The sequence below is a fragment of the Parasteatoda tepidariorum genome, chromosome 5, assembly GCF_982258835.1.
Source record: "Parasteatoda tepidariorum strain Cologne lab strain chromosome 5, Ptep-v5.0, whole genome shotgun sequence".
In the NCBI taxonomy this organism is placed as follows: Eukaryota; Metazoa; Arthropoda; class Arachnida; order Araneae; family Theridiidae; genus Parasteatoda; species Parasteatoda tepidariorum.
The window spans coordinates 49,005,874-49,019,513 of record NC_141759.1 but is presented as its reverse complement, the minus strand read 5'-3'; the positions used below and the strand labels follow the sequence as shown (position 1 = coordinate 49,019,513).

Genomic DNA, 13,640 nt, shown 5'->3' with positions numbered 1-13,640 from the left:
AAACTTGAAAAAACGACCTAGTACATCGGTAAATCTTTCAGAAACAAAACGCGCCCATCATTTGAAGAAATTTTCAATAATTTTTACCTTTCTATAATCAACAAACTCGCAACCGATAACTTCCATACTGTTACAGATGTGTGTATTACGGTAAAATCCTTTTTTTTATTGAATTCATTACAAATTAAAGTGAAATCAACATTGCTTAGTTTATTCCAATGAATAAATATGATTTCAGAAAGTGCAGAACTATAATAATTTCAGAATAGTATATATTTCTGAATCTATATAATTCGGAAAACAACAATAAAGAATTATCCGAATTACGTGAAATAATATCATTTACGATGATTATTAATAAATTAAATTAAATAGTTTTGAATTATAAATTTCAACTGGAATTCTGTTTTTCAGTTTCATATTGAAATTCATATCGAGATCTTGCAATTATAAAATTTTATTGTGTGGTATGTCATCTTCAAGTAATGAAGGGATAATATATGTATATATTATTTGAGAATAAAGTTTTCAAATGAAGAACACATCATTTTGGAATTCTCCAGATTTATAAAGCAGGTAAGTGTTAAAATTTTTGTAATAAAATTTTTTACTTGTAAATTGGACAGTTATAAGTGCAGCTATAAGTGCAGTTACTGGACAACTATAAGTGCAAACCGTCGAATTCGTTATTTCACCCCAAGATCGATTCTCTATTTCATCCCTTCGGCGAAGGAAATCTTATCTCTATTCCTCTACCACTGAGGATATTTTACAACAGGACTTCACTTGCTTTGAGGTGGAAGCAGAGTTTGATTTGTATCAACTAGCCTCCTCTGGAATTTGAACCACGGTTACTTCATTGTGAGACCGACGCTCTATCCCCAGAATCACCGAGGCTCTATTTTATTAATAATAAATCACATGCGTTTTTAATATATATCTCGATTCAAAGCACTGGAAGGGATAAGGCTTATTAATAACAAGAGCACCCGCCTAAGCAAATTAAAGCTAATTGAATAATCCTTCACACATTAATTAGCCGAAAAGCATATAGGCTGTTTGTAATAAACCTAAAAATATCACATTTATTAAAGAATATCGAAGACTTTTCCAATCAGAGAGGCGCATTGTAAAAGTATTGCAATATTTGTAAAGAATCGTATTCTGTATAGTCTAAAGGCATATGGGTTGATTGTATCGAAGCTAAAAATATCAGATTGAATAAAGTGAAATGAATACTTTTCCAATTAGCAAAGAATACTGTAAAATTATTACAATATTTTTAAAGAGTAGGATTTTTTTAATTAGCTTAAAGGCATATGGGTTGATTGTGATGAACCTAAGAATATCAGGATAAATGAAGAATACTGGACACTTTTCAAATTAAGAGCATTATGAATATTTAAGCGCAAATTAAGAGCATTATGAGCACTGTAATATTTGCACAGAGTGGCATTTGCTAATTAACCTAAAAGCATATATGCTGATGGATATGGCCTGAAGATATCAGGTTAAATGAAGAATGCTGAAGACTTTTTTATTGGGAGCATTGAAAAGAGTACAATATTTGCAAAGAGTCGAATTTTCCAATTAGCTTATAACATAAACAAAAGGCGTGTTATATGACACTGAAATTCATTTACCTCCATTGAATGTAGAATCAATACTCAATGAATCTGCAACATACGCCACACAAATTAGTAAAAAAGAAATAACGCATTTGTTCATCTTGAAAATTACAATTGGTTATTGTAATTCGAGAAAATAGCTTCTGAGGTGATATTTTTTTTCCAAAGTTTGTGAAGTGGTAACTTATTATTTCATTATCTTCAATAAGTTTTATCTGTGACTTCTTCTGAGAAAGGTATAAAGAAGTGCCGGTAAGTCCTCAATTCAGAAAAAATGAATTGCTACAGACTACTGAACTACTTCAAACTGTTTACATATTAAAGCAACTGTTATCTTCTCAGTAAGTAGCAAGATACAAGGGGGATTTAAACAGAAAACCGTGTCTGACTGATAAATTTCAATCACTTTTGATGTATAGTTTTGTTTTAAAGAACTATGTGTGTTGTCTATATGTTTGTTGTCTATCGACGTTACATATTTCCTAACTTTTAAACTTCCTTTTTTTATAAATACAATCATTACTAACCCTTTTTTATCATAAATTTAATCATTACTAATCTTTTTTTGAAAAAAGTAAACCCGTCATTAAAATATTCAAATCTTAACTATTAGTCTTATTTTCAGCTAAAATGTTTAAATATTAACATGAGATAATTTGAGGTTTGCAGAATTTAATATACTTTTGGTAGTGCTAACTTTCGATGACCAATATGATCTCTACTGTACTCCAAAAGCCTTAATAAAATACATTTTCTTAAAAATTTGGCTTTTGATCAGGCAGTGATTTATCTTTCATGGCCTGTCCCTATTAATATTATTATGCAAAATTTATTATTTTACTTAAAAATTCATTGGAAAAAATATTATTTTGATTTCGTATCTCGAGCTCTATAACTGCTACTGAATTAAAGCTTTATTTTGATTCCATTAATTTTTTGATTTCCGCCATTAGTCAACCAAAATCCATTTATTTCAATCTACACATGTAGCTGAAACATTTTTCATTGCATTATGCAGTGCATAATTTTAATCAAATATGATATATATATTTTGAAAAACTTTTGTTTAATAATATGGTAAGAGATTGGCAAAATTAACATGTATCTTTGAACTTATTAATTTTTTAAAAGAAAAGCACGTTGAACTCCGTAAAAAATCCTTTTCGCTGAAACAATTTTTGAATTTTGAATATCTTTAATGTACGGAAAAAAAATCAATCCCTTTTCAATTTTTGGAATATAAAAATCTATTTAATTTAAATTTAAAAAAACAATGAAATTTATTCTTTCTGAAGAATGAGATAGTGTTTTACAGTCTTAAAAATTTTCAGAATATGTTTCATGTCAAACATCTCAATTATTCTGCATTATTCCCTCATAACAATGTATAAAATAAGCCCAAAAGCAACAATCCTTCAACATTGCAGTGGGCGCTGTAGATTATAACAGCATCTGCAGATTATGTTTTACGTAAATGTTCCTTTATTTATTTATTTTTTTTAACAAGGTGGCGATATGTGCTGAGACTCCTTTTCAAAACATTTCTTAACTTGTTTCTAACAAAAATTAAAAATCGAGAGAATACTACAAAATAAAAAAAGTAAGTAATTTGTTTGTTACTTGATCATAGACTTAACAACATTAAAAAGAATTCCATTTCCGTTTTTTTTTTTTTTTTTTTTTTTTTTTTTTTTTTTTTTTTGTCATTGTTTAACCCTTTTGATACGGCGAAAAATCAGCAGGGGTGAAAGCGAGACGGAAAAGAGGAAAGGCTGGTAGTAAAACCATTTCAGTTATAGCTAGTTTTAGGGAGGAGTTTACTTATTCTTTTTTTTAATTTTTCAACAATATCTACTTTATCTTGGAAAAGAAGCAGCTTTATATATATGCCAGAATTATAAAAGAAATCTTAATAGTTACAGATATTTCATTTTTTTCGAAAAAAATGCTGGAATGAAATGTTTTACGTACCAGGTTTTTCTCTTTTCCGTCTTTCTATATAAGGGCTTTCACCCATGGACTGGGACAGCACATGTCCCGTCCGGTGCAAAAGGGTTAAAATTAAACTTGCATCATGTTAAATCACCTAAATAAAGGACATACTTAATTCTGTGACAATATCTTTCTTTAACAACTATTACAACAGTATTAACAGCTATTACAACAACATCTTGTTGTATCAAAAATGTAATAAATTATTTATTAGTTTTCCTTATATTTATTTCCCATATTTATTTCCTCATATTTATTATATATATATCACTATTTTGTATGTAGCTGGCTACGTTCAACTTATTATTTATTAGTAACATGCGTTTTACATAACACTTAAAATCTTGTGTAAGAATTACGTATTCAACTTAAGAATAGTTATATAGATCCAATTTTTTTATATCAAATGTTCTGGGCTTGGAATGCTTTACTTTGCTAAATGACCAAAGCTAATTTCAATCATAGATTCCCAGATCGATATGCATGACATGTGAAATAAAAATTTTAAAAAAAAAATGGACGTTTAACGCACCACGAGATTTTAGAGTTGTGTTCAAAAGTACAGCAAATAAATGCAGGGGTTGATCAAAGTTATTGAAACACTTCCATATTAACTCTATTCTAACAATATTTGCAGCATCAAATGTTTTGGAAGATTTTACGTAGGTTTTATATATATATATATATATATATATATATATATATATATATATATATATATATATATATATATATATATATATATATATATATATATATATATATATATATATATAGTCGTTGAACAGCCGATTCAAATTTTGGGTTTACGACTGTTAATATTCAACTCCGTAGCCTTGTAATTTTTTAACCCAATCCAGAAGACAAGGGAACTCCTGGATCAAGTATTAAGAGAAATTTGAAAGAGAAGTGGTGTCCGAAACGAGAGGGAAAGTTTCACATTTAAAATAGAAGGAAGTTGATTTAACGAGAGAAAGGTGAAAAATTTAATGTTCAAGACAATCAGGGTCACCGTTGGTATCGATCATTTGGTCATCATTTGGTACGATACCGCCATCATTTAGTACGATACCCAAAATCGTGCCAAATATGGTAAGGAAGAATCTCTCTCTCATTTGAGGGCGGTGCAAAAGGGTAGATGTACACGAGGGGGACAGAAGTGAAAATCTGGTTGAGACCGGTCAAGAATGTGTACCGGTCAAGTAACAAAACTCATGGCAACGGAGGAAAAGAAAGGGGGGGGAAGAGGGGGAGTGAAAGAACCTGGAATGAGAAAAAAAATGAAACGGGAAAGAAAAAGAAAAAGGATTTAAAAAAAATAACCATCATAGGTAAAGAGGAAAGAAAATGAGATAAAATTTAACAGGTGGTAGGTAGTAATAAAAAAATGGGAAAGAAAAACTAAAATAACAGAATTACAATTAAAAAAAAATTAACAAAAGAATAGACATAATCACGGGTCACTGTGACAATATCAATATTTTATTTCAACTTGGCGAAGGATAGTTGCACATGAATTCAAAGCAATTTGCAAGACATGGAGTCAAGCACAGATAAAGGAAGATGAAGAGCAATCAGTCCCTATGCTGCAATTTGGGAGTAGGGAGAAATGTTGATACATGAATTTCATATACACTTGTTGCCATTTCAAGTTATCGTTTAAAAAATGCTGAACTTACATTAGACAGTGACGCTTACTTTCTCCTCTATGCTACTCCGCAGTACGTACAGCTGGAATATGGTAATATCATCTTAAGTTAAACCACGAGAAACGTGAAAAAAATTTAATTTTCAAAAATATAATGTAGTTTGCAAGGTAAAAACTGTTAAAATTTTATGAAATTTCAGTACATTTTGAGAACTTTCTCTTATTTAAACGCATGCAACGAAACGGATAATAGGAAATATCGTAACTGTATTAAAGTTCTAGCAATCATGGTGAGTTCTACATCGTTACTAACTTACATTAGACAGTAACGCCTACTTTCTCCTCTATGCTACTCCGCAGTACGTACAGCTGGAATATGGTAATATCATCTTAAATTAAACCACGAGAAAAGTGAAAAGAATTTAATTTTCAAAAATATAATGTAGTTCGCAAGGTAAAAACTGTTAAAATTTTATGAAATTTCAGTACATTTTGAGAACTTTCTCTTATTTAAACGCATGCAACGAAACGGATAATAGGAAATATCGTAACTGTATTAAAGTTCTAGCAATCATGGTGAGTTCTACATCGTTACTAACTTACATTAGACAGTAACGCCTACTTTCTCCTCTATGCTACTCCGCAGTACGTACAGCTGGAATATGGTAATATCATCTTAAATTAAACCACGAGAAACGTGAAAAGAATTTAATTTTCAAAAATATAATGTAGTTCGCAAGGTAAAAACTGTTAAAATTTTATGAAATTTCAGTACATTTTGAGAACTTTCTCTTATTTAAACGCATGCAACGAAACAGATAATAGGAAATATTGTAACTGTATTAAAGTTCTGGCAATCATAGTGTCGTCACTAAACTATATCGTCACTAAACGTCATCAATAAACGTTTTTTTTCGGGGGGAGGATGGACTGAATAACTTATGAACCATTTAAGTGATCTTAAAATATATACTGAAATTCGGTGCCTTCACAAACTTTAGAAGAAAAAAAATTCGACTTGATGCTAAGATATTTCTTTAAACTTGGCGAAGGACGGTTGCACATGATTTAAAAGCAATCTGCAAGAAATGGCGTCAAATACAAATACAGAAGATAGAAAGCTTTGATAGATGCTCTAATAGGTAGTAAAGAAGAATATATATATACCCTTTATTTCTATTTATTTTATTTACTTTTTTTTACGGTGAGTCATCCAAAGAGTGATGAATATTTTAAATACACTGACATATCCTTGATTGTGAATCGTCCAAAAACGGAGTACTTATATTAAACAGTAACGCCTACTTCCTCTGCAGTACGAACAACCTGCATATGGTAATGATAATCTTAAATAAGACACGGCGCGCAATGTTAATAAACTTTGATTTGCAAAAATATAATATAGTTCACAAGATTAAAACTGTTAAATATTTTCGAAACTCCAGAACATTTTGAGAATTTTCTCTTATTTACGCGTTATCAACGAAAGTGATCGATATATATATGAAATACCGTAACTGTATTAAAAATCTGGCAAAATCTGGTAACTGTATTAAAAATCTGGCATCGACGAAAGCTAATGAATAATAGTCTCTTAAAAATAGGATAGTAATCAATTTTCATTAATATATAAGATCGGGACTATATTATTACACTATTAGCATATCTACCAGTATTTAAAACTATTAAATTCAATCAATATTTATTTAATTCTCTCTTATTTTGATTGAAATAGAATTATATACTATTCTCAAAATATTAAACCGTCTGCGCAACTTCAAATGTGTGGATGGTATGAAATATGATATGAATTCACCTCGTTTTCTAAATAAACAAACGGCTAGTTAAGCGGGAGTAACTTGAACTTCACCCGGTCCGTCCGAACGAACTTCCGTTACATCGCCATAACCTTCTTATTATAATGTTTTGCATTAGATTTCCAAACATCGTTGGCGTTTTCTCTTATCTTGATAGCGTTTATTGTTTGGAAATTTAAAAATCTGTTTCATTAAATCGAAATGAGCTTTTTCTATTATCACAAGTTGAATGATGATGGCAAGAAAAAATTGTCAATAAAAATAATATAAAATATATATTATAGAAAAAAATAATATTCTGTTGTCTGATCCTTTTTCTGGAGAGTTATTTTAATGTTTAAAATATGAAATACAATTAAGTTTTTAAAAGACACTGGTCTCTAGCAGCTAAATATTAAGTTAAGATATATTTACCTCGCAGATATACTAATTATTCATGGCATTCTAAAAACATGCACAGCTTAAACAGCACTTGTAACTTTTAGATATGACATTAAAAGAAGTACAAAATGTGGCTTTATTGTAAATTTGTAACAGAAATTTTATTTTCTTTAAAAAATTACGCTTCATAATGGAAATATTTTTTTTTTCTTTCTTAAATAAAAGCAATATCTTCAATTCCCGCACTTAAACAAACAAACAAAAAAAACAAGAGATATGTTACTTCATCAAATTTTCTTAAAATGCAATTATTTTTTTTTTTAGGGAGTTTAATTGTTAAAAGCAGGGCTGATCAACACTGGAGCATCTTGTGCACCACTTTTAGTGTAAAAAATCCTGCACATGGCAATTATTAATATAAATTTTATGTCAAGTCAATAAGTGCTATCGTATTAATGATGTTCATTGAATTATTTATTACACGTACAGTAACTTTTTTTTCTAGATCAAATAAAACTATACGTTTGTAAATATCACAGATGTTATCTTTAAAATCTTGAATTGTGAATGCTTTCTAGAATTAAACAATGGCTAACATTTAACCAATCACAATTTTTTGCTCATCATTTTTATGTATTTAAATGAGCAAGAAAATAATAAACAGAAAATTACATTTAATTACTTTTTTTTAAATGAAATAATTTTAAAATTACAAATAATAAGGAGAAAACTTACAAGGATACAAACACTAATGTGATTTGTGTATTGTTTTAATTTTGACTAATTCTTTTATATTTAAAATTTTTTTTAAAAATTATTTTTTTTTCAATTCAAATTAAGTTTGTGTGCCACATAAAATGTCTCCTCTGGTTTAAAGTAACTTTATTTTTTATATGTCAAATATAGCACACACGAATTTGAATTATTTAGTGTTAAAAGTCATGTTTCTTTATTCAGATACCTTAAATTTTACATTACATTATGGGAACATACCAATTTTATTTTAAATTACGCTTGATGAAATGTTGAAATTTAAAGAATAAGAATACTGTATATATTAGATAAAAAATTATTTTTGGAAAAATTTTAAGAAATATATACAGAAAAGTTCGTTTTGTTCAGATTATATATTTTTTTTAAACTCAAAATTTCAGGAGAGGGATAGCATGGGCCCTTTGCTCCATCACTGCGAAGAAACAAATATAACCCATGTTAAAAATAGTGTAGAGCTTTATTCTATAATAATTTCAGGTTATGTTTGCGTATAGATCTTTATATTGAGTTATTTGGAGACTTTAAAAACAAACACACTTCAAAGAACCTTTATTTTTTTTTTAACTTTTACGTATTCAAAGAACCTTTATTTCTTTTTTAACTTTTATGTATTCATAGAACCTTTATTTCTTTTTTAACTTTTATGTATTCAAAGACCCTTTATTTAACTTTTATGTATTTTTCCTAAAAATGAATTTTTCATATTAATCAACGATGATTGAATCAGCCTAAGTAAAAACATTAGAAAAGAAATAAGTTCCGGTTGCTCCGGAAGTTTATGCGGACCATTACGTCTGGAAGCGAAAATTAGCCCCGCCTACAGATTAGGTGAATACGAGACGGACAAGGTCTGATAGAACTAATTAGCGCGCTATAGTCAATTCTTTTCAATCTACTTTTTCTTAAGAAAGACGCAGTTTTATTAACACGCTTTAATTGAGTTGTGGAAATTTAATGTCTCTAGAATAAAATGACTTTCGTATCAGTTTTTGCTCTTTTCCGTCTGGGTATTTATAGGCTTTCAGCCCTGCTGCTAGCGATGTAAAATAGGCTCTCGGTGAGCGAGGCTAATGGTAGCGTGTTTCTAAAAGACAGGCATCACGTTTCTACCATTAAAAGTAGAGCTCTCGTTCTTTATTTTACAAACTTTCTTTTGCGCAATGCCGACTAATCTCGATTGATTAGTCAAAAATTTCATATATGAATAACAGACACTTATAAAAAATTTCAATAAAATGGATAAGTATAAACCTGTTCGCACTTGTATCAACACATTGTAATGTTTCTGTTATTCATTTTATAATCACCATTGAACTAGATTGTAGCTTTGTAGATTGTTCTTGCAGCCTGGTCTAAAATCGAGAATTATTTAGTAAGGCTCTAATAATTAAAAACGAAAAAATAAACCTCCTCTTTTACCTAAACTTTACAACATCAACAACTGTTTTTTACTTCGCCAAGTGTTTGAAATTTAATAAAATCAGATTACAAATGTTAAAAATAAAATAGAAAGTTAACATTTGTTAATTAGCCAAAGAATTAGTAAATATTAAACTTAGGATTGAAAATATACCAAAAGGGCCATTCTGTTTCTCTTTAGAGTTGAATGTTAATGTCAATTTAATCTTTACTTTTGAAAATTTATCAGAAGAGGCCTTCCTACTCGAGCACAATTCTTCACCAGCGATACTGCATACATTGGCGTGTAAATTATTTGTAAGTACATAGTTTATCTCAAGTCTTATTTAATCCTTTGATGTTGTTTCATAAGTTACTTACTAGCAGCATTCATCTTTGTTCTCACAGGAAAAATTGCCTCTTTTCTTTCCCCCAAGACCAACTCCACCTCAATTACCAACATACCAAGTTGGTTTATATATCAACTCCACCTCAATTTTTTAATATCATGAATCCAGCACCAGATAACGAATGGGTAAAGGACACATATGAGGCGCCAAGTATCCAGATCATAAGGAATGAACGGATCACAAATAGATTAAAAGAAGAAGGAAGGATGTCAGTAGGATGTCATCATTGTTTTTACAGCGTACAATATTTACTACTTGTAATCGTATAATATGATTACTTGTAATCATAATTACAATAATCTTAATTGCATGTAACCATGTGTTTCGATTGCAAGTAAGTTTTGCTCTAATTCATTATAGTCACCTCGACTAAAGTTACAATCAAAATTTGTAAACATGGTAGCTAGTAATTTATTACAATCGATTTTTGTAAGCACAATTACAGTTGTAATCAACATTAAGAAAGTTGTTTAAAGAAAGTTACAGTTAAAGTTAGTTTAAGATAAAACGTAAAATTTTTGTCCCATTCTTATTATAACAAATAGAAAGTAACGCCTACTTTTTATTCTAAGCTTCACTCCAAAGGGCAGTGCGTAAAAAAAATTTAAAAAAAGCACGGACTAAATTGTTACTAACCAAATACAGGGGATAGTCGAAATGTAGTGAATATAGTCCTCATAGTTTGGTCAGGAGAGTGATCCAAAGTTTGGATCCCTTAACCCTTTAACTGGCCTTTTATTTCTAGTAAAGGTAAATTAAAGTATTTTTGGAATTGAAATTGTTTTAAGAACAGTAATTGATATAAAAAAGAAATAACTCATTTAGTTTATAAAAATGCCATTTTCTTGGTGGTAAATATATTTAACATGACCTATTAGAAACTTACTGACTTTTATTTTTCTTTATTTATAAAATAAATTCCTTAAATGCTACAAACTTCAAAAGGAATTATGTATTTTATAATGACAAATTTAAAAATCAATTTTAAAAATGACAAATGGTTACCAATTTTATTCAAACTCACTTCAAGAAAGCTGAAGTTATTGAAAAATGGAAACCTAAATTAAAAGTGGTAAAACGTGGTAGTAAGTATACTTACCACGGCCTTCAAAAGGGTTAATGTTAATTTTACTTTTTCGCCATATCTCGAGAACTTTTCAAGTGAATTGAAAAAATTTTTATACATAATTATAAAATTCGTTAATCCAAAAATAATTTATGCAAAAAATAAAATGTATAAATATTTATTTTTTAATAAAATAGTAGTTGAAAAAAATTTTGAATCTTAAGGTATAGAATTTTTTGCATCCGGCAATTCGAGAGAGTGCTATACTATAAATCGGTGGGTGCTTGTGTCTCTCTTAGCCTTGGCATAAAATAAAAAAATAAGTCTATTAATGTAAGTTAACTTCTAATTATAACATTAAGAAAACTAAATTAGAAATGTTATTTTTAAAACTACCAGTACATATTAGGTATTAACTTTTGAAGTATATCCTTTATGGTGGTGTCAAATAAGCGAATGAATCCTAAACTGACCATTCTCCTACGAGCAGCAGCGTTACAGCAGTCAATTTAGGGTTCAATTGGTCATTTGATTGATAAAAAGTAACATTTAGTTTTAACTTTTAAATTATTTATGCGTTGTGGTGGGCAAAATAACTCATAATGAAATTTACTGAACGGAAAATACAATAAAAAAAACTTATTAATTTTCTGTAGGTGGCACACTTTACTTCTGAAATTAATTGACTAAAATTTTAATTTCTATCTTTACTCCTTTTTATTTCGATCTAATTAGATAGTTTCTCCAGCGTTTTTAATTAGTTTCTCACTAAAATATCTGTATCTAAAGTGACTGTTTCCCTCATCTTTATTTTTGACTGAAAATAAAATTAAAAATGTGTTTTAATAGCCATGATTATTGAACACCCTCCTACTTATCATTTATTTATTTATTTATTGCAAATGAAAAATAGTACTTCCAGTATAGTTGTGATTAGGAGCTGATTTGTTTTTGTTTATGCAATGCAGTGTTGTTAATGCATAATTATGTTTTGTTTATGCAATGCAGTGATGTTAATGCATAATTATGTTTTGTTTATGTCATGCATTTTGTTATGCAGTGTTTATTTGTAAAATCTAGCGAATTAGAACTTACACAACATATATATACACAACACTTTGCACATTAACTCATACATTTTGGAAGAAAATGAATCTAACTTACATATCTGCATAATCTTATTATTTTTGGACCTCAAATTATGTTTAGAGGCCAAAATATGACTGTTATGTCTGTTATGGCTACGTTCCTCCATTTAAAAAAGTGTCATTTTTCAGATACCCGAGTGCAAGTAAATTCAACTATTTTTTTTCTTTTTAACATTTATTTTTTTTAACATTATTTAATGTCCCTCATCCAAAAAACTAAATAAATAAATAACAGTAAATAAATAAATGAAACAGTTGGATTCATTCACACGAAGGTAGTGAAAGTAAATTCAACTTTTTTTATTTTTAGTATTATCATTTTTTTTTAAAAAAATAATTTCGCCCTCCAAAAATATTCAATAAATAAATAAAAATAAATGAATACATAAAATAGTTCAATTTAATTGCACCAGGTCGGTGCATGTATATTCAACTATTTTTTTTAACATTGTTATTTTTAAAAATATTTTCATCACCCAAAACACTGAATAAATAAATAAAAATGAATGAATCAATAAAATACGATTTTAATTTACTTGCACCAGGCTAACGAAAAAGCACCAAAAATTATGCTTTAAATTCTAAGTATTGTCACTACACTTGTTTTTAATGTCAGAAAAATATCTTATGTTTTGCAATATCCAATGCACCAACGTTAATCACTTATATGAAATGTGAATATTGAATGCCTGCCAAGTAATAAAACATGCATAATTTAAACATTTCTCAAATTTCAAAGAACGTAAAGAACTTGCCCATTTTTAAATTTAGAATTGAAACTTTTTAAATTAATTTAATAAGGAGTCTCAGTCCCTTTTCTTAATTTTTTCAGTCAAGAAGATTTTTAAAATGTTAAAAATGTATCTAAAGATGGCTGATTCGTTGACCACGTGGATACCATTGAATTTAATAGGCAGCGTATTCGGCAAATAAGGATACGAATTATTTTTACGAAACTTTCTACATAAAAAATTAAAGCTTTCAAAATTAGAGCTACCTTAACACGTTCCCGCCGGGAAAAGTGAAAATACTGGTAGAAGAACTATTTCAATATTAGATAATATTAGGGAGGAGTTAATCTATTCTCAACAATAACAATTCACTGTAGGGAAATTTATTACTTACTTTACTTTATTTAAAATAAATTTGGTGCCTAGGCCGCGCAGCGGCCTCTAACCCATCCATCATGAAAATAATACAGTGTATATAGTCATTTTGAGTTATATGATAGTATGGTTACATAATAATATTGCCATGACTAGAAAGTACAACTAGATCGAAGGTTTACATGAATTGCAAAGAAAATTGAAAATAGCCATGATTAGATATGAAAACATGATATACAAACTTAATCTGTGATATTTACATTGATGATCAG

At 28.8% G+C, this 13,640-nt stretch overlaps 1 protein-coding gene across 33 annotated transcripts in view; it reads right to left on the bottom strand.

The window, feature by feature from the left end:
• The window catches only part of LOC107446127 (uncharacterized), a 36,750-nt gene extending 34,868 nt beyond the window's left edge, over positions 1–1,882 (bottom strand). For 24 of the 33 annotated variants that reach the window (XM_087163836.1, XM_087163834.1, XM_087163837.1 and 21 more), the window contains exon 1: positions 1,644–1,878. In XM_087163836.1, coding sequence (XP_087019962.1) covers positions 1,644–1,728 — 85 coding nt within the window. In that variant the 5' untranslated portion in view covers positions 1,729–1,878. Of the gene's footprint in view, positions 1–1,643 lie in introns of all 33 variants that reach the window. The other 9 variants (XM_087163827.1, XM_087163828.1, XM_087163830.1 and 6 more) reach the window with 3 other exon arrangements.
• Positions 1,883–13,640: the final 11,758 nt, after the last annotated feature.